The sequence below is a fragment of the Halichoeres trimaculatus genome, unplaced genomic scaffold (assembly GCF_033239565.1).
Source record: "Halichoeres trimaculatus isolate MK-OKI-2021-1 unplaced genomic scaffold, fHalTri1.1 fHalTri1_scaffold_6, whole genome shotgun sequence".
NCBI lineage: Eukaryota > Metazoa > Chordata > Actinopteri > Labriformes > Labridae > Halichoeres > Halichoeres trimaculatus.
The window spans coordinates 22,297,299-22,321,624 of NW_027437184.1; the positions used below are offsets into that span (position 1 = coordinate 22,297,299).

Here is a 24,326-nt window from a genome sequence, read left to right on the forward strand (position 1 = left end):
CTGCTCTTGTTGTAGTTCTCACTCTTACAGACAGACAAGGAGCAAAAAGGCAGGTAACTTGAGTAGATTCATTTTCCTTAGAAGCTACTGGGGAGTGGAATACACCAACAAACTAGCAAGCATAGCTGCTCCGCATGCAATGATTTATAATAAAAAGTCTTATAACTATCCCAAACAAGATGTTTCCAGCAAAGTTCATTAAAAAAAGCAACACCTTACTTTGGCCCCTCATCACAGATTGTGACGTGTTCAGCTGTGTTTTAAGTGATTAGCTAACTGCATAGACGGCTAACACAAACTTACAGGTCTAAATTTCAGTGCTTAGCCTACTTCTGAGTAGCCTGCTATATAAATGGTTAAAATTGTTAACTCAGAGAAAATGATGACTGGTGGAAATAATATTTTAAAACTAAAAGTGGAATTTTCAAAATAGTTAGCAAAAACTATCACATTACAGTTACTGCTAGCCATAGCAACCTCTGGGGTTTAGGGCTTAAATTAGCCAAAATGAATGGAGAAGGGGCTGGTAAGGTTTGCCTGACCTGAAAGAATTTTTAGCAAAACATCCATGTTAAGTGCTGAAAATGATTGGAATACTTTGTGCTCTCGCTCAACTTTTTAATAGTAAAGTAAGCCGAAAGTGTGTATTTTGAATAAGTGAGTTAAATCCAAAAATGTTGAAAGTTAGCTTACACCATAGGGTTTTAAGTGTATAACACTTATCTGGGTTATATGTGGGTTCAAATAATGAAATTGTTTGGAATGTAGGCTTCTAACGTTTTAAGTGGCTAGAAAATTTTTATTCTTTTTTTTTTTTTTTTTAATCCTAAAAATATTATGTTTCGTGCAAAAGTCAAACGAAGTAAAATGTAAATCCCTCTGACAAAAAAGTCCAGGTGTAAAACGGTGACACCAACAAATGTAGGAGAAACGTGGTCTAGCACTAGGACCCTGTGGAGCCCTGCACGATGATCCAGCGGTAGCCCAGTCAAACTACAAAATCGAGCGGCCCCTCTGACTCACTTGGCCGCACGGAGGCTGACAGGGCTATGGTGTGTCCGTGGCGAGCACAACTATAGTAACCGTCGCTTTTGAACGAAGAAGAAAGGAAATATCATCTGAAACAACTTTCGTGTGTATTACGTGAAACGGCATGGACTCTAAACGCCAAAGTGGTGAGTTACAGTCTCTCTTCACATTTCGCATCTTTGTATTCGCGACAAAGAGCTACAGTTGCTTGACAGTTAGAAGTTCGAGCGTAGTCTTACACGGAGAGGCAAAATAAACGCGGGGACTGAAACATGCAGTCAAAGTTGATTCAAGAAGAAAAAAAATAGTCAAAAAATATCAGTGTCCTTAAGAACTCAAAGAAACGGTTGGACTTGTAAATTCTCAGATAAGATGTGTTTTTTAGGGGAGCAGATGCATTAAGGAGCTGTTAGTTTTTTTTTTTTTTGGTTTGAGGATACCGGTCATGTCTCGTGCACTGCTCCCGGTTAACGGCTGTAGTAACGGCAGGGTGATGTCATACACCTCTACGCCGGATGGTGCGCTGTATAAGAAGATAGAGGAGGGGGCTTCACTCAGGTAGAGTGATGCAATCTGATACCAACAGGGAAGTGCCCTGTTGGAAGCAGCGCCGCTGGAAGTGAAGCTGAGGCGACCACAGCTCAATGGCTGCTCTGTTTCGGAGCCTCCAGGCTACAGGGCTGCAAACAGCAAGCTGCATTATGAGACACCAGGTGATCAAGCGCTGAAAAATCTGGCAAAGGAGATGACTATTATTAGGGAAACAGTAAGTCAAAGGAAAAGCATTCATTCATACCACTTAAAGTACACCTTCAAGTATTTGGAAATGAACATAACACAAACTGTTTAGATATAAAAATACACGAATAAATAGTTAATCCACTGAAATAGAAGTAGCCTTAAGTCACCAATAAAAGACTTACTAAAACTTTTCAAAGCCTGAATACAGCCTTTTGCACCAGCTCTAGTAGTCTCATAAGGTAATCATAATCATCACGTGATGGTGATGATAGTTAGCTTAGTTTTGAGAACTAAATTGTTACATTGCTCAAGATCCACCATCACTGCAGTGAAATCAGACCACACAGTGTCTGTGAGCAAGCTTCTTTCCCAGCAGACGTTTCCACATCTCATAGTTAAGACATCCGTAACAATAGGCTGTTTAATCAAGTGTCTGCATAGAGTCATGAGTGTTATGAGTCAACTATCATTAATAAGGCATACTTGAACTAAGCATTTTCACATGTTTTTTTTAACCTTCTGTGACATGTCGAAAGGCTTTCAAACAGTGACAAAAGCAGCAACTCCTTATTCACTTGAGGATGAACTCCTGTCATTGTGGGAAAAAACAGGGATATTTAACGAAGGCATTCAGAGATGAAATCACATCTCCAGCTGCTAAAATGTAGAAATTTAGGTTTTACTAAGCATGTAGAGTAAGGAAAAAAAGAAAATCAACAGGGATAAAGTATCGTGAAATATTCAGTGGAGTTTGTGTGTGCGTTCCTATCTGCATCTGAGCTCCCACATTGGCCTATGAGTCTATTCAACCACAAACCTTGACCTCGACCATGGTTCTCTTGCACTTCCTTTCCTTTTTCCTCCTTACCCCAGATCCTCCACCCTGCCCCTTCTCTCTATCCTTTGCTAGTGTCAGCCAGGAGGTGTAAGACTCTTCATTAAATTTTAAATGTTATTTCAAAATGCAGGGACATTTCATTGTCAACCATACCCATAAAGGAAGGAGTGTGCTGAGTCACATGCTTACTTCACTCAAACTTTCTGCTTTCTTCAGATATTGAAGAAGCAGGTCTGTGCAGGCACCATGTGCTTTGCTGTCAGCAAAAACTAGCCAGATGGTGTGATAACAGCCTTCTCAAACAGGAGAGAAACTGGATCATATCTTTCTCAGCTGCTGGTCTTATTTTAACAACACCACATATCACTCTGGGAAAACAGTCACAAAAACAACCATTGACAAGTACTGTTCGGGTGGGCGTACCTCTGTTTGTGTATAAGTGTGAGTTTTATTAGAACTTGGAAAAACTTAAAAGGCTTGAGAAGGAATCAAATGAGCATATTTCCTCAATAATTTAAACGCTGTGATAGGAAAGAAACAAATATTATGTTATCTACAACTGTCAGGCCAGTAGACCTAATTATTTCAGACCATTTGAATGGCAGAACGGCTCGCCTGTCTACCTGTGTGCTGTCTGCCCTCTTTGTACTCACAGTGCATGAGTGGAATTTTTCAAAAGCATAGGAACAAAGGAAACTATGTAAAATGTTCCTCTACGCTCCTCGTGGACCTTTCACAACCATTAGTTATGCAGTTAGACACATTTCTCACTTTGTAATGTAGCGTCTTGCGTGTGTCTCCAACTTGCAAAACCTTTAATGATAAGATAAACATCATCACCCTCATGTCTGAGCTTTCAACAAAGCCACCAAAAGCAGCTAGTTAGCTTAGCCATCCGGTCTCCATGAGTTGGTCATCTTTGTTTGTAAGGATTAAACACTTTAGATACAACGGGTTGAAGGAGTGCTTTAAAGGTACCAGGGCAGGTTTACCGTCAAAATGAAAATTAGCTTTTATTTCATTGTAAAACTACAATCATATCAAAGAAGACAATTTTATTTTGGAAAACATTTAACTGTTCAGTACAGACTCTGATGTCGGCCTCAAACTAAAAGCTGAAGCCACACTTATTGCTTTTTAGCTGAATTGATCACAAAGATTGTTTTGTGTCTTTTACCCAAGGTGTTAAAAATAAACAAAGAGGATAAAGTGCCATAAATAGAGCACTTAAGAGATTTTACCAAGCTCTGGATGTTAGTGAAGCTGGATTTCACCCCAGTTTACAGTGTCTTTACTGAGTAAGTGATAATGTACTGTGAGCATGATGTTATGAGTAGAGCCCGACCGATTTCTAAAAAATAAATAAATAAATCTGTCGGGCCAATTAATCAGGCCGATAATGCCTGTCACTGATTTATCAACATCGGCCAAAATGTAGCCTATTATAAAAAATTTTGCCCCATGGAGATTCTGTCGCTCCTGCACCTGTGTGTTTGGCTGCACGCTGTCCGAGTGCCCCGCCCCTCCATCCACCATTATGTAATGTAAGAATAGCGACGTTTAAATGTTGCGAAAGGTGCTTTTTTGTGAGATAAACAGAGATAAATGCTACTGGTAATTCACACGTCCACCATTATCTAATGTAAGACTATAGAATAACATTTTAACGTCATGTAAGTTGCTCATTGTGTGTTTACAGTTTGATTTTTTTTTTACTTACTGTGTTTACAGTTTGACTTTTTTATTTTTTATTGTGTTTACAGCTTGTTCTTATTTATCATTGGTTAACACTGCAGTTCTTGTGTTGACAGTTTTTAAACAAGTTCCTTGTTTTAATTTAATAGTGTTCTGTCTCTGTCTTGAATCATATGGGTGTTATAATAACTTGTGTTCATATACAGTATATATCCTGTGTATATCAATGAATTTATTATATATACCAGCCGATATATCAGGTATCGGTTGATATATATATATATATATATATATATATATATATATATATATATATATATATATATATATATATATATATATATATATATATATATATATATATATATATATGTATATATATATATATATATATATATATATATATATATATATATATATATATATATCGATATAGGCTTCTTACTGTGAGGATGCAGCACTAACCATTGTGCCTCTGTGCAGCCCAAAGCTGAACTAATATTAGGGAAGCAGCAAAATAAGCTAAGCTAAGCTAAACTACAAGCTGTAGCTTCTTATTTGTGGTGTAGACACAGTTTTGTAACAATTTGTGACTTAATTGAAGTGTTTAAAATGACTGAAAAAGAAAAAAAATATTAGATTTTTCACAGTTTTCTACAGCCCACAAGCCATGTTGTTTTTTTTTCCCACTAGTGTGTGAAGTTACCTGGTGAAACCTCAGCACAACAGTGTGGTTGTTAGATTAAACTCCTGCTGTGCCCCAGTGTCTGCTCCTCTTCTCCCCACATCCCCTCACTATTTACTATCAGAGGAAAGTGATAAGATACTGAAAGAATGTGAAAAGAAAGAATTCACAACCCTTCTCCCCAGCTGTTTCTTTTTAAAGATCTCCAGCTTGGCTCTGGAGGGGACTTTTGAAAGTGTCTGACTTGAATGCTCACCCTCAGGGCGAGCAGTGACACCAATCTACTGTTGTCACCAAAATATGAATTACAGGATGCTGGATCTCTGAAGTAGACTTTTGTTTTGGAGGGAGCTGCTGGAGCCGCCAAGACTTGACCTCTGACCCAGGTCTGGAGAGAATGGGTGTCTGGAGAAGGGACAGAGGGAGGAGGAAGATGAGGGAGAGGAGTTAAAAGACAGGGAGGGAGGAGAGGAAAGAAAGGAGTGGAAGAGAGAATGTGGGATCTGAAGGGACTCCAACCTCTGGGATGTGGGGGAGGCAGAAACATGAGGACGCAAAATAGCAGCTTCAGACACTTTAAAAGATTAATGTTTGACTCAAACCCAAAAAAAAGGAGACGTGTGTTCATCTTGAATTTACTGCTCCAGATTTTTCTGATGTGCTTGCAAAGACAAAGAAGATGAAAGTAAAGATTTGAGAGGTGTGTCAGGGAGGAGGTGAGCTTGGGTTTGGTGTGATTGATGGGTTGGGTGTGTAATGGATGGGAGTGAAAGCATCAGGTTAGGAGGAGAAGAGTATGATTTCTCTGTCACCCTGCTGCCGTAAACATAATGTGGTGAGATAAACAGCAGCAGTAGCAAGCAGTTTTGTTCTGAGTTGCAACCAAACATGCCAAATCAGTTAAAATGAGAGGCGCATGCCTCAAGGTCCCATGACTGACCTTCATACAGAAGCCTGTGTGCAATAAACACACAGATGTATGTACACATACACACTCCAGAGCAGAGTGTGACTGAATGTCTCTGAATACAGGGATGTGTGTAAGATGAATTAATAATGAATGTGTGACTATCAGGGAAACGTGTGTGTGTGTGTGTGTGTGTGTGTGTGTGTGTGTGTGTGTGTGTGTGTGTGTGTGTGTGTGTGTGTGTGTGTGTGTGTGTGTGTGTGGAGTGGTGTGAGGGGTGTACAAAGATCCCTCTGTGATGAGACAGACCACAAGCCTCCAGAACAGCTGATTCTCAGCCTCTGAACCCTCGGGTGCCCCCTGAGAGATGTAGAGACAGAGAGAGATGGAGAGAGATAGAGACAGACTGAGAGGAAAGAGGAAGAGAGATGGCGTTAATTAATGGGCGGCCTTGACTGTCTGCGTGGAGCTAAATTTAAAGAAACTTAAATTAGACCAAAGGCTTGGTCTGAAACTTTATCAGTCTATTTAAAGCTTTATGTAGACAGAAATTCACTTCATGTCTTAATGTGTGTGGTACGAGCACAGTAGGTATAACTTTATATTTTTATTGGGGGAACACTCAGAGTGACAATGGGTGAGGTGTTGGTAAAGCAGGAGGGGGGAAATGGGAAAAAGGGAGAGCAGGAAAAAGTTGGAGGAAGAACCAGAGCAAGAATGGGTGAAGCTCACAGAGGGATGGAGGAGAGAGTCCAGATCAGGAAGGAGTGGAGAAAAGCTTCTGTCAACAGCTCGGACAGGAAATCACAGCTGCTGGCCGAGAAATACCACACACACACACACACACACACAGCTGTTGGAGAAATATCCTTTAACCCAGAATGCCTGCGGATCGAGACGATGCAGCTTCAGTGCACCACGCCCCTCTTTCACGGCGTGCGCGCGCATGTGTGTGTGTGTGTGTGTGTGTGTTAGTTCCTGTTTTGTTTATGTTGGACTTTCTGACTTGGTATTGTTTGCTCTGTTCTTGCGAAGCATTGTGATCATCTAAATTTGGCCCTCATTGAGACAATAGAGCATTGTCAGACTGGGGGAGAGATGTGAGGGGGGCGATGGGAGACTGAGGGCTTTTCTTTGACTCTGTCATCTCGGTGTGTGAGGGAAACAGAGGCTGTTTTGATCTTATTTTGACCTAACCTTTGTACCAGATCTTTTCTCTGATATTTCAGCGTCTGGGGTCAGAAACTTGGATTGGTAGTTTTACACATCATTTTTAAAATCCAGCTTCACACAACAGAGAAAGTAGTAGGTTAATTAGCATTCATCACTTAGCTTTCTGACTTATGACCAAGCTATGCTAAATAGTTGGTTCTTATTGGTCAAAACCCTTAATTAGAGGGGTTGTTAAGCAACACAAAATCTCTTAAGGGTGGAATTCAATCCAAGAAATGATGACCCACTCACTGTATATTGTTATTATTAATGAAATATGTGCATGTATAGTTATTATTTTAATAATCCCCTGTCATTCAGCTCAATGAAACATTGTTTGGTCTGTAAAGCTTAAAAGATGATTTAAGAAAAGTATAGATGAGTGTTTTTCCAATACAAAAAATGACAATCACAAAAAAATGATTGAAGAATAAAAAAAATGTTTACATAAAAAGACCTCTATTTTTTTATATTTTGTTAAAAAGTAAACAAAAATGAGAAAAAAGGAACAAAAGTTTGATAAAGCGTGAACCATGACTTTCAATTTAAATTACCTGATCATCTGTTTCTGTTTACATCATGATGTTAACAGATATTTTTGTAGGTCTTGGCATGATGGAAAAAAAATCTCCTGTATGTAGGTTAAACTACCTGTAGGGCAGTGGTTTTAGAGCTTTAGGGGCCACTATGGATCAGACATTTGTACCAAACCAATTTAATTTTAATTTTTTTCACCAAGCCAAAATCTTTATGAAGTGAGTTTTTATGAATGTTGAGACTTGCTAGCTTTGGATGATAAAGAAAGAATTATAAAACGTGATGGTAATCTTTTACTTTGTAAGTTGCTGGTACTTAACTCTACTGTTGTCAGCTTTAATACTTTTTTCTGATAACTGCTGCTCTCTTCTTTCACAATATGGACTCATTTTTTTCTGAAAAAAGAAGCTTGTAGGGATGCCAACAGTTGAAGTCGGTTCCACTCCCAGGCTTGACCAAAGACACTCCACTGGCCTTAACTCTTGTGTCTCTCATGTAGAGCTGAAACAATTCCTTGAATAATTCGAGGTACTTGATTACAAAAAATACTCGAGTTATTTTCTCTGCCTCGAGGAATTTTTTAATTTTAAGAAAGATGAAAGAGTGGTATTTCAAACAGAGCTGAGGACATATTAAGAAAGTTTTTAGACCCCTCAAGCTACCTCTTATACAAAATAGCAACTAGCAACAAATCTAGCTTCTTTTCTGGAGTTTGGAGACTAATGGGTCATTCTACGAAACGGGTGCCATTGGGTCCGCAACATTTGATGAGATGTACAAGGCACAAAAAATGTGTTTAAGTGTTTTCTCAAATTTTGGAGCTACCAAAGCAAGTGCTCTTACTGACATGCTGTATCAGAAAATTCTATTTCTTAAAGAGAAAAATTTTCATTTGAAAAATAACTGCTCTTTAACTAAACAAAAATGTATTTTATCCGATTACTCGATTACTCGATGGGATTTTCAGTAGAATACTTGAATACTAAAATATTCGATAGCTGCAGCCCTACTCTCATGCGTCAAGGTGAATATACCCCAAAAAATACAAAAAACAGTTACTAACTGAATAAAGAAGTTATTTATTTTATGGAAGGTTAAAGTGCCTTAAAAGCTTTTAAAATAATGATTCTTAAGATCGTTTTTCAATGGGCTACAAAGTTGGTTAAAAAAAACACAAATTCACAAGTTCAAGCATCCTCACTAATGTGTCCTTGAACTTCCTGTCAGTTTGTATTTTTTTTAACTAGGGTGAAAGTACATTATGAAATCTACAATTTAATTTCCAAGCGTGACAAAGGTCACACATTTCCCAAAATAACTTTTCTTAGCAGAGTGGAAAAGAAGAGTATTTAAGAGCGTGTGGGCCATAGTTGGACTGTAAAACTTTCCCCTTTCAAAGCCAGGCTGAAATAAATTACTGAAGCCTCAGCTCTGTTTTTGATTAAAGGTCACTCATCAAAGCTGAAGACCCGGGCTAATGCTCATCTTCTCAAACATCTGTCTGTGAAGTGTTTCTCATGAATAAGTGGTCATCTCAATGAGCAGTCAGGTAGTCATATCCTATCCTATCTTGAGTGGAACTGCAGATTTTCCTTTACTTTGGCTCTGTTTCCTTCAGGATAGGAAACTTCCTGCCCCCTCCCCCTGCTATTCATCTCCTTTTCTCTCTGACTCTCTGTCCCCGCTCCTTTCCTCCCCTCTTTGTCAGCTCGAAGCAGGCAGGATGTGTGAGAGTGTGGCAGGGCTTTTGGAGCGAAGTCAAGGTCAACAAAACACACAGAAACACACTGACACACTCATGGACACACAGGATGTCAGCATGAAACATGAAAGTAATCATTTTTCAAAGAAATCTTCAAAGACCCACTGAAAGTGGGATTTAATCTGTGCTGGGCTTGACTCGGAGCACACCAACAACAGCAAACATTATGAATGAGCGATATGTTAGAGTGTCAGCTGTTGTGACAGGCGGTGAGCTGAGGTCCGAACTGACTGCATGTTTCCTGGCACATGCCTGCGTGTCAGTACAAGTGTTTGTCTTAAATTGACATCTGATGCACTTGGTGTAACAGCAAAAGTATTTTAGCCATGTTAAGACTGCAGAATGAACAGATAAGACAGTGCCAGTTACTAAACAGTGTGTTTTCCCCATGTACATCTAGATACTGAGATCTCTTGTGGTTGTTGTGTTTTCAGTGGTCATGGAGCGACTCGTGAATGAGCTGGGCTCTCTACTGAAGATGCTGGACCACGAGACGGTCAGTCCTGCCACCTCTGAAAAGATGGCATCGATACGTAACATCCTGGACTCGCTGCAGCTGTCAGGTAAACAATGCAGCCTCAGATGAAGGAGATTAAAGAGAACACATCCACCTGTGCTTACCTCATTACCATCATTAAGTGCTGTGTTGTGTTAATCTTTCCCCCACCCCCTAAGATCAAAATCAACTCACCATTTAACTTACATGAAACTGATGTTTTGGGGTCTTATGAGCAAGTTACTTATTCCAGAAGCAGAAAAAATATTCTTCTTTTATGAAATCTGGAGTTTTTAGCTCAAAACATTAAATTACTTATTATGGGGGATTTTCAGACAGTAGGACAGAGGTCAATGAGGCCTGGGCATGTTGCAAGACATTGATTCTTTGTAGAAACAATGCCCTTTACAGACAGTTGACATACAGCTTTTAGTGATTAGGGTTTTTTTTTTTTTTTTTTTTTTTTGTGCAGTTCCTCAAGTGTCCACCTGAGGCTTGCTCCAGTAGAACTAGAAACCACACACACACCCATTCAAAAAAGCTTATCTTCACAGCTAAAATAAAACATGTTTACAGCTTGGTACAAAAAGAAATTTGGGTTGTAAAGCTCATTTTTCTAACCACACATACTGTACGGTGGATATATTGTTTTATCAAAGCCCTTTTAGACTCCACCCCCTTGCTGGGTTAAACAAAAGGATTAGAAAAAGTTTGAAGGCTGTGTTACATTTCCAGTGCTGTTAGCCTCATAGCATTTCTAGTTTTACAGTTTTCAGAAAAGAAGAAAAACACATTTTTAAGTACATTTTTTAAATTAGTAGTAATATTATCCTGTTTTATATTATTTTAAGTAAAATTTGTATTATTTATTTAAGTACATTTTTTGACTTATGCAATTATATTATGAGGCCAGGATTAAGACAATCACTGATAGGGGGCTTCAAACTCCACAGTGGAAATGGGTGGGTGATGTCACAGAGACTATGCCCAAACATTATGTTGTCTATGGTTCAGAAACAGCTAATTTTCTGTTTGTTTAAACAGATATGTCAATTTCACCTACCTGACTAGTCTAAAATTGAGGAAACAGAGTCAAACCCATTTTGTCTAAGCTAGCACCACCAGCCTTCAGCCTCCTTAAAGTGTAAGATCCACGTATTTGTGCTGGTTACACATTGCTCCAGACGCCCAGCTACATGCCAGTTTAATGACACACAGCCAACATTCAACCTAATCCCTTCATAGGGACTCCAGGTAACTCTGATGATGACTGAGGGGGTGAAGGTGTTTCATTGTTAAGTGGATTAAACACCCTCATCCCTAATGCCAAGCAGCTCCTTATTTAAATCTAGAAGAGGTTTGGTTCACCTTCAAGAATGATCAACATACATGAAATGTCAAAAGTCTGAGTGAGACTGATGTTTTGCAGCTGTATCCCTCCTACATGTGAAATCTGCACAGAGTGAAATGTACAGCAGCTTAGCCAGAGCCATTTGTCCCAGGTTACTTGTACAGCAGTGTTTATTTAGACGAGGACAGAGCCTGTCTGTCTTACTCAGACTAGCATTCCTGTCACAAGCCATCTGTGCAGAAACTGCAGCGCACAGCCTCAGTACTTTACAGGAGCTGCTTGTTTATGAACACAGGAGGACACAGGATGTGGGAGATGTTAAGGGGATTGAGGTAAGAGGATAACTCAATGTAAAGTTTAAAGAGGGCGATGAGAGGAGGTCGAAGAAAGGAGAGAGTAAACATGTAAACATGTGCTCACAGTTGTTTGAACTGAGCCAGGCGGTTCTTCCCAAACTCAGTCTTCAGGGTTTTACACAGCCAATAATTATATTCCACATCAGTTCAGCTTCTTACAGCCAGAGACTTCACTCACTTTCTCCCTGCACTTAATCTGAAAAACACTATCAGAAATCTTTATGGGTTCGGAAAACTTTCACACGCACTTTGTGACTTTGGTTATCTTTGTTCTCCTGGTACAAAGATTTAGAGGCTCCAGTCTGGACTCCCTCTCTGTCTGATCTCTGTATGATTTATTTGTCTAAAAATTCAGTTTGTTCTGTGCTGAAACTCACTCAGAACTCACTTAGCTGTTTGCTCTGCTTCTGCTCACTCTGGTAATCCTTACTCTCCTGATCTGAGTATAGACCACAATCCTAACCCTCGCTTTGATCCTATTTCTAACCCCTGATTTATCCTTTCCACAGTCAATGGGTCAGATGTCTACATGAACAGCTGTCTTTATGGCAACGGCACCAGTTTTGTGGAGTCTCTTTTTGAGGATTTTGGTAGGTCCATTGAAGCAGGAATTCCTTTAAATTTATTTTAACATCTTACAGCATTACATGATTTATAACAACATGTTTTATACATTTGAATTTGGTCTTTTGTATATCGTCCTCCAGATTGTGATCTGCACATGCTCAGTGCATCTCCAGTTGAACAAAAAGAGCACAAAGAGGAAGAGGAGAAAAATCATCTGAATAAATCTGTAAGCTGTTTAAATTATTTAATACTTTGTCTGCTATTTTGGTTCATGTTTCTCAAGATGTCACTTTTCACCTCAGACACCCACTGACACGCCCCCTCCTCTGCCAACCACCCCCCTCCCTGATGACTACTACGAAGAGGCTGTTCCTCTTGATCCTGGATCTACACCTCAGTATTTTACCACCAACATGAGCAGTTCTGTATACACACTTAAACTCAAAAACAGACGTTTGTGTTTCCATCTTTGTCATAAATCTCATCTGAATCTTCTACTTCTCCTCTGTAGCATCCAGGAACTCAGTGGAGGATGCCTACTACGAGGATGCAGACAATAACTACCCCATTACCAGGATAAATGGACCTCCAAAAATCTCCTGTGAGTCCACATACCTTCTTCTGCTTGAAAACAGTTTGCTTGAATAAGCAAACTTTTACATCTGCTTATTTATGCAAATGCACAAACAGGCATGTACGGATTGTGAAGAATGAGTGAATTACAAACATGCAGATTCATCATTTATGTCGTTTCTGTTGTTCAGACAATGACTCGGATGCTCTGAGCAGCTCATACGAGTCTTATGAAGAAGAAGATGAAGAGGCCAAAGGACGGGACCAGAGAGAGGAGAGCTCAGATGTGCCGATGAGGGACTGTCGCATCTGTGCTTTCCTGCTACGAAAGAAACGCTTTGGCCAGTGGGCGAAACAGCTAGTCGTTGTTAGAGACAATAAGCTACAGGTAAAAAAATGGACATGAAAAGAAACATGGTTGCATGTACACTGCTCGGCCAAAAAAATGTTGCCATCAAAAAAAAAGGTCACACTCTCTAATATTTCGTTGGACCACCTTTAGCTTTGATCACGGCACACTTTCGATGTGGCATTTTGTTAAGCTTCTGCAATGTCATAAGATTTATTTCCATCCAGTGCTGCATTAATTTTTCACCAAGATTCTGCATTGACGATGGTAGAGTCTGACCACTGTCAGTCAGCAATCAGTGAGGCTAAGCAGAAAAAAAGGCTCAGTTTGCTAGAGAGCATAAAGATTGAACTCTGGAGCAATGGAAGAAGGTCATGTGGTCTGGTGAGTCCAGATTGACTCTGTTCCAGAGTGATGGGCCATTAGGGTAAGAAGAGAGGCAGATGAAGAGATCACCCATCATGCCTCGTGCCTACTGTCCAAGCCTGTGGGGGCAGTGCTGTGATCTGGGGTTGCTGCAGTTGTTCAGGTCTAGGTTCAACAACAGTCTGTGCTCAAAGAATGAGGTCAGCTGACTACCTAAATATACTGAATGACCAGGTTATTCCATCAATGGGTTTTTTCTTCCCTGATAGCATGGCCATATTCCAAGATGACAATGCCAGGATTCATCGGGGCTGAAATTGTAAAAGAGTGATTCAGGGAGCATGAGACGTCATTTTCACACATGGATTGGCCCCCACAGAGTCCAGACCTTAATCCCATAGAGAATCTTTGAGATGTGCTGGAGAAGGCTTTGCTCAGCAGACTCTACCATCATCAATGCAAGATCTTGGTGAAAAATTAATGCAACACTGGATGGAAATAAATCTTGTAACACTGTGCGTGTGAGCTTTTTTTTTTTTTGGAGGCGACTTTTGTTTTGGCAGGGCAGTGTACATTTAAGCTTCCGTTCAGTCTGGAATTATTTACAGGGATGCAATATTTTCTTCTTTTGTCCCAAATCTTAAGACAGATTTTTCAGCTTGTAAAGATGAAACATGAGACTCAATCTCCATGAGGGTTAGCTGGTAGTCAGCCCAAACTTTTCATGCAAATTTTTACCAACCTGCCTTTTTTATGTCCTATTTCTGGACCTTTTTTGCCTTTGTCAAATAGTACAATTAAAAAGAGACATGAAATGTGGAGGTAGAGGGAGGAAGATGACACATAGTGGATGCTTGAGGCTGGTAGTTGAACCAGCAACAAAAGCATTGCATATGGGTCACACTCTTAAAAAGCTAGGCTAACAATGCCTCACCAATCATATTTAAAGTTAATAAATTAAGTTATTTGAGACAGGAACAGCAAATATCTTTGCTAATCAATTTCTCAGGCAGATGCAAAAGAAAAGGACAATTAAATCCAAAGTAACTGAAGAAAAATTCCCACACACTGGCCAACCCTAGAATAAAGTATTTACTGCGATGTTTCAACCACAGAACTTTTTCTTTTCTTGCTTGAAAAAAAGGTCTATGAGTAAAACATCACAATAAAATCTTTACCCTGGAATTTCATCATAAATTTGAGATAAACCAAAAATACATGTAAACTACAGGTAAAAGCAAAAGACATGCAGAACAGATAAAACTGTGCAGAAATTAGCTCGTAAAACCCCAGTATTTGTGGATAGTGCATAAGGACTCAACAAAATGCAGAAATCACCCAAGAAAAATATTCTAGTAAGGGAAATCCAACATGTACTCAACGTATGAAGCGTAGGGTTCAGGTATTGGAATTTGACTTGTTGATTTGTTGTTTTAGGATTTTGATACGTTCTTTGTCCTTTGTCTTATTTTTTCCTCTCTGCCAGTAATGTTCCTTTATGTAGGTGTCATAACACACAGCTATTAAGAAATGCTTCTAAAGTTACATTTAATAAGTAAAGTAAATTAAAGTAAAGTAAATTTTTTTTTTTTTTTTTTTCGGTTGCTAGGCGCTACCCAAGTAGCTGCCTGTTGCAGCAGCTCTCTCGTCTTCGTCCGTTTCTTGTAATTTCTTCGTCTCTTTTTCGTAATCTTTGTATTTGGAGTGGATCATCACTTTGTATGGTTCGTTGTCGGTCACGGACACCAAACTTTTTGTGGCTCCGGCGGTATTTTTTACTACTTTTCTCCTGTGTTTGTCTGGAGATCCTACATGTAACCATGGCTGCATTGTTTACATGTGAAATTAGCTGTTAGCAGTCTGTAGCATGTCAATGCTAACTAGTGTAGGGCTTGATGATTTCCCTCGAGCTGAGGAGGAGGAGATGAGGACGACGTGTTGGTTCTCGGGTGTGAGCTGGGAGGTGACGACGTGGACCTGTCCTTCCATCCATCGTTGTTGGGAACGTGGGATCTTGCTCCGGGGGATGGATGAGCTAGCTGTGCTAACCCAGCGGCATCGTGCTGTTCACGGACGTGGCTGACGGAGCTGACATCGGACACCGCGACACATCGGAGGAGCTTCGCCTGCTGTGAGCAGACAGGATCCAGGAGACAGAGACTGAACAGACTGCTGGGGAGGCTCAGTCCTGGACCCTGTGGAGGTGGAGACTGGCTGGGCTGGAGAGTGGTGGACGAGTGGTGGACGAGATGTCGTCATCTAATTTCTTATGGACATTTTTGCACTTTCTATACTCTTTCTTACTTTTGTTTTCTTAAATGCTGCGGTGACTCCTGAATTTCCCCTCGGGGATAAATAAAGTATTTTCTATTCTATTCTATTCTATTTTTCTAAAGCAGAATATCACCAAATGATCCATCAGAGTCGATTTTCCTGTCTGTCTTTTCTCAGTGCTTTAAGAGCATCAAAGAAACCTCTCCTCAAACAGAGCTCCCGCTGAGTCTGTGCAACGTCATCTACGTCCCAAAGGAAGGTCGGAAAAAGAGACACGAGTTACGCTTCTCGTTGCCTGGAGGTGAAGCTCTGGTCCTGGCGGTTCAGAGTAAAGAGCAGGCCCAGCGATGGCTCAAGGTACCTTTTATGAAAAAAAAACAAAGGGAGGGGGGACATGGAGGAGTGTGTGTGAAGAGAGAACACAAGATTTTCTTTCTTTGAAACCAGGTGGTGCAAGATGTTGGCAGCCAGAGTAGCAACACTGAAGGACTGGAAGGGTCCACCTCTCCAATTATACAGAGGAAGCTGGAGCTAGACAAGGTGTGTGCTGGATGAGTGGGATGTGTGTTTACACTTCCATGTTTTTACTGTCAGACTCTGTGTTTTCCTTGTGTCTAAGATCAGGCCTTTAACTAGCCTCAGATGTCCCTATCATGTCCCCACATGTGTTTGTTTTTGTCTGTTTAGAAGACACCTTCAGCCACGTCAGAGTTTTAGTTCACCACTACATGTATTTTTTCATGCACTGAGTTGTATTTCATCCTGAATCCATACTGTAGTTATAATGTAGCAGTGTCAGCCGCTGACATCACCTCTCCCAGCCCACATATGACACAATTGTTCCTTTGGCTTTGAGTAATGAGCAGTAAATGTGGTGACATCGATGCAGTTGCCCAGTTGGCAGGTTTTCAAAGAGCTCCATACCCTCAACAAAGTTTTGGGAAACGGCCGCAACAAGCCAACAAGAGCAGTGACAGGGCAGTTTCAACCCATGGTGGAAAAATGTTCCAGAGACTCAAAGCGTCTGTGTCAGTGTAGTTTGACATGGTTCTGCTCTTTAAGGAAAGATTTGTTTAGGATTTACAGCAAGTGTTGGTATGTGCTCGTCCTCATCTTCTTTACCTGGTTTAGAAAAGTTTTTAAAGCTTCTACTTTCTCTGTCAGGTTCTGCAGTGTGACCGTCAGGCATCAGACTCAGACAGTGGACCAGTAGACTGCCAGTCCACTGCACAGGGACCAGGGGGGGCCTCGACTGACTCACTGAGTAAGTTACCTTCACGCTGTCACTTTCATCGATTAAAATTCAGTGACTGCTTGCTTTTTCGCTTGCTAAGAAGTCCTCACTTTCCACGAATGTCCTCACTCTCAGGATTTCAAACCTAAGTCTCCACTCTGACACACACAAACACCCTTTTTGGGAGTCTGATCAAAAGCACACCCACTGCTTTTGTTTACCAATCTACAAAATCAGGAAGGTGAATCTATGAATCTATGAATCTTAGATCCATGACTTTTCAGTCACAATGTAGGCCAAACACTGTCCTGTTGTTACAGCTTGTTCACTGACCAACCGAGAAACTCTGAATCCACAGACACATGAAAGAGGGAGGGTGAGACAGGAAGTGAGGCCCAAACAGATATGACATCCTTCCTGTCCTCTTCCTGTGATTGTGTCCCCATGACATCACAGGAAGCGGGCTGGACTGACGGCTGCAGCACCTGGTGTTTGCCATATGAGCAGTGGAGGGATATGCTGACTATGTAGAAGACTTCTATGAAATTAAAAATGTTTAAATGTTCAACTCTTTAAGTAAAGTCCCAACATGGTGGAGACTGTGTTTGCAGAAAAATTATTCTCTTGACATTTTCTGTTTCTGTTTTCTTGAAACTTGAACTCTTTCTGTTGGTCCTCGTCCTCATGGTGAACCCTGAAGCAGTCTGACCGGGTGTGTTTGATTTCAGACAGGGGGAAACGAGGAGCGTTCTCAGAGCTCACAGGGTCGATGAGCCGAGCTGCAGGGAAGAAAATCAATCGGATCATCACGTTCTCCAAAAAGAAACCTCCTCTATCAGGAGAGCCTCCCTCTTCTGCTAACCATCATGACAACCCACGCTGTGGTGAGGGCTTGAACTCTTTAATCAGCCTCTGTTTTTAAGTGCCTGGATTACTGCTATACTAACTGTGTTTGCTTTGAAACATGTGATGCTAATTACTGTTTATACACTTCAAAAAGGTGAGAAAAGCTATAGATTGATATAATGACAACAACCATTCTGTAACGTTATCCTGTTTCATTTTTCATCAGTGTTCTATTAAACTTTTACCAACCAAAGTAAATTCTATTTAAACCATAAAAAACATTAACAACAGGACCTCTCTTTACGAGGATCATAAACCTTTTCTAAGTCATGATTGATTGCCGGTCTTTAAAGTTCCAGTGAGGAGTTTTTACTGTTTTTGGAAGAGATTGAAACAAACACCGCAAGGAGAGGAGGTGTCAGGCCAGACACAGTCTTTCTCTACATTTTCATCAGCAAGTATTTTCAATTTGACTGTTGAAAAAAAGCACAATGAGATGCGATCAGAACAGTACCAATAAAGTGGAGAGATGTACATCTATGTTAACTGGTTGCTGCAAAATTAACACAGAAAATCACTGCAGAAAAATGAAAATCTCATTGTAGCAGACAAATGACTTTTTGTGGTGTAAAGGCTTGTTCCCTGTAATTGTATGCCTCTCAAAGGGAACTTGAAATCTGCCCTGTTTTACAGAGTGCCTGGAAGTGAAATTAAACTAACTCAAGCTGTGATAACACTATAAACATGTGCCTCATCTTGATACTACTCTAACAAATCCCCTCCTCCCTCCAGGCTACCTCAGTGTGTGTCTGAGTGGCTCCTGGAAGGAGCGTTGGTGTGTGGTGCGAGGTGGTAACCTGTACCTGCAGAAGGAACCTGGAGACCAGCGGCCTCCAGTCATCGTTGTGCCACTGAAAGGAGCAGAGGTGGTGACAGGGGGGCTCGGTCCTAAACATCCTTTCTCCTTCTGCATCCTGCAGGGACGCAACGAACTTGCATCTTTAGAGGTACAGTTCTAACTTACAGCCAAGATTTAATTTAGTTTAATTGGTTTAATTCTCCTGACAGGCAGATAACAGAGGGATAAGGTGCACAGGATGACACACCCACATTTTTCTGGCAACAAGCTGACTTTGTTTGTGTTTATGTGTGTGTCCATCAGGCCAGCTGTTCAGAAGATCTCGGCCGCTGGCTGGGTGTTTTGTTTGCAGAGACCGGCAGCACCACTCTCCCTGAAGAGCTGCACTACGACTACATCGACGTGGACACGCTCACTGACATCCGGCACGCTGCCAGACACTCCTTCCTGTGAGTCACTTCCCACAACTTTTGTTTGTGTGTTTCTCTGTGTGTGTGTGTGTGTTTATTTGGACGTTTCTATCTCTTATCGTAACTTCTATCCTGGAATACATCTGTTACTGTCTCTCTGTTTTTTCCTCTTAGTTGGGCCACGACCACTGCGACTTCCTCCAGCTGTACTTCAACAGACTCCAGGACATACGACGACGTCTATGAAAGTGTTGTTGTAAGGAAAAGTGTTAAACAGGGAACAAAAAAAAATAAACATGGAGCTATCCAATGTGTTTAATTGTGGATTTATTGACACTATAATGTGACTTCTGTGACCTGAAGGTGGGAAAAAAATGTTTTGCAACGCCCACAACTTTTAACAGAACACAGTTTTACTAAAGAAATTAAAACAACATTTTGAGTGTAAGGTTTCTGTTAGTAATATTCATTCTCATTTTGTTTATCTACATATTTTTGCAGGAGGGGGAAGCTGAGTGCAGATCTGGACAGATACGACGCCATGCCTCTTTCTCCAGCAGGGACTCAGAAAAGACTGAACAACAGGCAGCTGTCAAGAGACACGCATCAAGTGAGTCGACTTTCATTGAAGAATTGAGTTGAACAGCTAGACGGAAAATATGTGCAAGAAAATGTGGCTGGAAATTGAAAAATTCATTACTTTTGGCTTTTGTTGTTTTGTATTTTTCTGAGAATAATATAAAATTGATAAAGGTGTATTTATAGTTCACTGTGTGTTCTGTTAGATGTTAATCAGTATGGACGATATGGGAAGACACGGGCAGAGGAAGACGCCAGACGCTACCTGACACAGAAAGAGGAGCTGGAGAAGCAGAAAGAAGCACTCAGAAACGCACTGATTTCACTCCGCAGGGAGAGGAAGGAGGTGAAGGAGGAGATGAAGAGCACTACAGGTCAGAGACAAATCACACACACACACGCTCTCACTTGGCCGTCGAGACTGGAGTGTTGCAGCTGCACTAACTGCTTGTGTGTTTGTGATTTTGCAGGTTTTAAAGTGGAACAGCGGCTAGCCAAGCTGGAGACTCTGTGCAAACAGAAAGAAGAGGAGCGGGTGGAGCTGGAGCTTCGACTGACAGAGGTCAAAGAAAACCTGAAGAAATCATTGGCCAGAGGAGCACTGGGCCCGCCCACTGACACCAAGATCATCGTGAAGGTAGAAAAAGGAAAAAATTCACACAATGCATAGAAGCTGGTTATAAGTAATGGATTATGTATGGTCAGCAGGCTGTTCAGTGGGTTATGACCCTCATGTTAAAGTCGCGTTTCCACCAAGCAGTCCGGGTTGGTTCAGTACGGTTTGGGACAGTTTGGTACAGTTAAGCCTAATCCCGTTTGCGTTTCCACAGCAAACTGTCCCCTCACGTGGTAGGCGGCGTGTAAGCCGGAAGCCGTAAGCCCCAGCTGTTAAACAATAGCGTGACACCGTAGCAGCGCAACGCAGTTTTCCCCGCTAATAAATCCAACGAAGAAGAAAAATGCAACACACTAAACAAAGAGCACAGATGGAAGACATGCAGCATTTCATCCTCTCTGTGATTGACATGTAGCTCTTTGATACAAAGTGCAATCAAGCTTCGTTTCAGAGAAGTCTGTGTGCCGCCAGGTGAAATGCAGCTGCTGTCAGGGTAAGTGATATTTCTTTTGACCAATCAACGGTCTGCAGTGTTGTTGCTCCACCTTCTGAGACCAGATCGGTTCAGTCTGGCACCCATACGGAAGGGTCCCAAAAAAGTGGGCCAGCTCGTCCCAGTTTTTAGGGATCTGTCCTGGGATAAGTCAGTGGAAACGCCACAAAATGCACGCCGTACCGAGACGAACCAAACCGGTCTGCTTGGTGGAAACGCTGCTTTAGGTAACCTCACCTCACCATACATTATATACTAGGGATGATTATTGGCAAGAACCTCACAGTATGATATCACGGTATCACAGTATTGTGATACATTGTGATACTCTATCCAATTATCAATTTTATTGTGGTTTTTGTGGTTAAGATAAAGAAAGTCAGAGGAAGTGTTTCATACATACACTTAGATACACTCAAGTTTGTCACTTAAACTACTGTGACATAAAACTAATGTTGCAAAAAAACTATTGGGTGAAAGACGTGGTCAGTTGGTGAAACTGATAAATGTCACTTGGTGCAACTAATAATACTCATTAAAAATTGAATATTGCAAAAAACATGACTATGATTATGAGTTTATCAGTGTACGACACTGTAAAAAATACACTTAAAAGTTTTTAAAACTAACTGACCCAAGAATAGAGAGAACACATTAATGTTTACACTATCAAAACTAGGGCTGCACGATTATCGCAATCGCAATGTCAGCACACGCAATTCAGATTTTTCTCCATGATAACCAAGCAAGTCTGTAGACTCATCATGACACAACTTTTTTTTAATCAATCGCAAGCACAATCGCAATAGCAATATTGTCCACCTAATCGCAAATCGCACCTTTTCCCCAAATTGTGCAGCACTAATAAAAACCCACATAATCAAGTTTAGGAATAAAATATTTTGAATATACTTTGAGATTATATATATATCCAGCTTAAGGGCAACATACAGCAGAGTAGCTCTTCAGCGTCATCTACTGCAGTGGAGGTGTGGAAGACATGCTGTCCTTCCAACTCACCTTTTTTTTTTTTTTTTTTTAACAAAAATATCGATATTAAGAGTTGAAATATAGATATCTCATCACAGGTCAAAGTAGTGTGATATATTACCGTATCAATTTTCTTTCCCACCTCTACTCTCCAGAGCCTCCTGGTTTGAAATCATAAATATCAAACATGTTACTTCCAAGAGCAGACTTGGAAGTGTCAAAAACCGGATGTTACACCTCACAAGTGTGGAAGCAAATGTTTAACAAAGCGTAAAAGAAGATAAGCTTGTGACATTATTCACACATACTTTCTCTTATTTTTTATTACTCTATGACAGAACACACTGACTGATGAGGGTGATTGTTCTGTGTGTTAGTTTATCTTTTTCAGTCTCTATGTGTGATCTTTCACAATTTTTAAAATTAAGATCTAAAAGTCGTCGTCACCTCTATGATATGCATTTGTCATAAATTAAAGTACTGATGCTGCCTGCTAAGGATCAAAAACCTCCTTGTCTGTTAGTCAGACATGAAGCTACAGCCCTCAGCCTATTAGCTCAGTACGATGACAGTAAGCTGGTGTACAAAGATGAAACAAAACCTGTCTGCCCCTTACTCCAGTACCATCAAGGCTTGGATTCACAGGGAGTTATGTGCTAGATTAAATTTTAACCTGCGGGCAGTCACCTCTTGGAGTCTGGACTGGTTTCTTAGCAACCTCACAGATGAGCTTAGGAGGTCTTGGCTTGTAGACAACAAATAGCCTGGGGAAGAAAACAGGTTTATCACCCAAAAGTGTTCTTTAATAGAGGTAATCTGACATTTATGTGCGTGTGTGTATGTGTGTGTGTTAACAGGCACAGGGCAGTAAAGTTGAAAAGGTTTACAATGAAACTGTTCCTGTTAACTCAGCATCAGAGCTTCGAAAGCGCCCTCCATCCTTTTATGCCTCCTCTAAGGGGAACGTCATGCAGAAGGCAAAGGTGAGGTGCTCTCTTGTAAACAAACATTTACATATCTGAAGCATGTGTGCTTTGAGTTTTTGTCAGTGTGTGGACAGAATAATGTTCAATCTCTTTGTGCTGTGTCATGGTTTACAGGAGTGGGAGTCAAAGAAGGGCACATAGACTGAACATTACCTAATCAACGGTTTGATCAATGAAGGTAAAGCTGTGACAGGAGGATGTGCAGAAGAAGAAACAGAAGAAGATAAAGAGCACTGGAAAGAAGACGAGGAAGAGGAACAGGAGAGGAAAAAACGAGGAAAAGGACAGAATTGATCTATTTTTCCTTCTCTCACCTTTAAAGAAACAGAGGAATATTTGAAAGTCCAGGCAGTGTGGTGCTGTCTTTAACACTGTAAATACCACAGAATCAACTGAGGCACCAGTTCAGTATTAATGTGGATTTCTATGAACATGAAATCTTTGTGTTTGTGTGAATTTGCATGTGTGTTTACATTTGCACAGGGCTGCAGAAAGAAAAAATGTGATGATTTCAGAGAAGTTTAAAGAAAGGGAGAGCCTTGAGTCAGTACTGTGAGTTACAAGCTGACCTTCCTGACTGCATCAACAGACTTAACTCCCCTCATCATGAAAAACAAAAAAAACTTTTGATTACTTAATTTATCTATATTAGAGAGACAGTATCACACAATTAGTGAGATGTATTTAAACCAGTGAAACGATATTAAGTGTGAACCTGCTCCTGAAACCAAAGTCAGCGTTTATTATCTCAATGTGAAACATGGTTTTAAACTATTATGAGTATATTTCTGTTTTTTGCTATTTGCACTTTAACTTGTTGTATTTTGTACTCAAATAAAGGTCTTTTAAATAGGCCAATGCACACATATTGGTGGATTCATGTGAGGATGGATGCCCATCTGCTCTCCCTGTTGTGCACACTCATGTCAGAGTAAACTAAGAGCTTTGATACGTAGACTGTCTCATTTTGTGTTTTTGTTTGAACATTTTTTATTATCCTGAAGAGTTCTTGCTTCTTCCTCTACAAATAAGGTTTACTTTTAAATTAAATCTTAATTATTAAAAAAAGAAAGGTTAAAAAAATCCAAAATATTAGCGCCATCTTGTGGTGTTTGGTGTTTCTAGAGCTTTGCTATGATCATACAGTTAGTTTATGTTATCTTAACCTCAGTTTCCGGTCAATGCATTTAATTGGAGACAGCACAACACCTCAAACTCTAGTGTGTTTGTAGAATACCTGTTAAAATAATTAGTGATATACCTTTTCACATTTCACAATGAAAACAAGATGAAGACCTCTGAGATTACACAAGTGAGATAGGTTGTGTTTTTCTCCATATGCGGTATAACAAAAGAATAAGAATTGATTTTATTTACGCACGACTAAAAGCATTTAACTGTCAGCTGACAGTTGTCCCTCGCAAAACAGAAGAGAATGAGTCTTACTTTGTGTGCAAAGGATTAAAAAGTTACATTAAAAGACGTCTACAAATTATGTAAACTTAGAATACATGTCTTTGTCAATCCTGTCAGCGCATTGCTAATACCTTTGCTTTTTTTGTGTCAGAGTCCTGA

The 24,326-nt window shown here is 40.4% G+C and overlaps 1 protein-coding gene across 1 annotated transcript; it reads left to right on the top strand.

The window, feature by feature from the left end:
- The first annotated feature begins 1,017 nt into the window (after positions 1–1,017).
- Positions 1,018–23,688, top strand: afap1l1b (actin filament associated protein 1-like 1b). Its single transcript, XM_074671690.1, has 19 exons — positions 1,018–1,175; positions 9,841–9,969; positions 12,119–12,199; positions 12,317–12,402; positions 12,479–12,596; positions 12,688–12,777; positions 12,941–13,137; positions 15,916–16,095; positions 16,186–16,278; positions 16,903–17,002; positions 17,701–17,856; positions 18,611–18,825; positions 18,981–19,126; positions 19,262–19,343; positions 19,589–19,697; positions 19,873–20,040; positions 20,137–20,303; positions 22,623–22,748; positions 22,866–23,688. Exons 1-19 carry the CDS (start codon positions 1,154–1,156, stop codon positions 22,890–22,892), a joined length of 2,292 nt encoding a protein of 763 aa, XP_074527791.1. The 5' UTR covers positions 1,018–1,153; the 3' UTR covers positions 22,893–23,688.
- Positions 23,689–24,326: the final 638 nt, after the last annotated feature.

Bases quoted from the DNA above. Each gene is read 5' to 3' on its own strand.
- afap1l1b (XM_074671690.1), top strand. From the start codon at position 1,154: ATGGACTCTAAACGCCAAAGTG. The intron at 16,279-16,902 runs GTGTGTGCTGGA...TTTCTCTGTCAG, and splicing joins GGAAGCTGGAGCTAGACAAG to GTTCTGCAGTGTGACCGTCA. The intron at 20,041-20,136 runs GTCAGAGACAAA...GTGATTTTGCAG, and splicing joins GGAGATGAAGAGCACTACAG to GTTTTAAAGTGGAACAGCGG.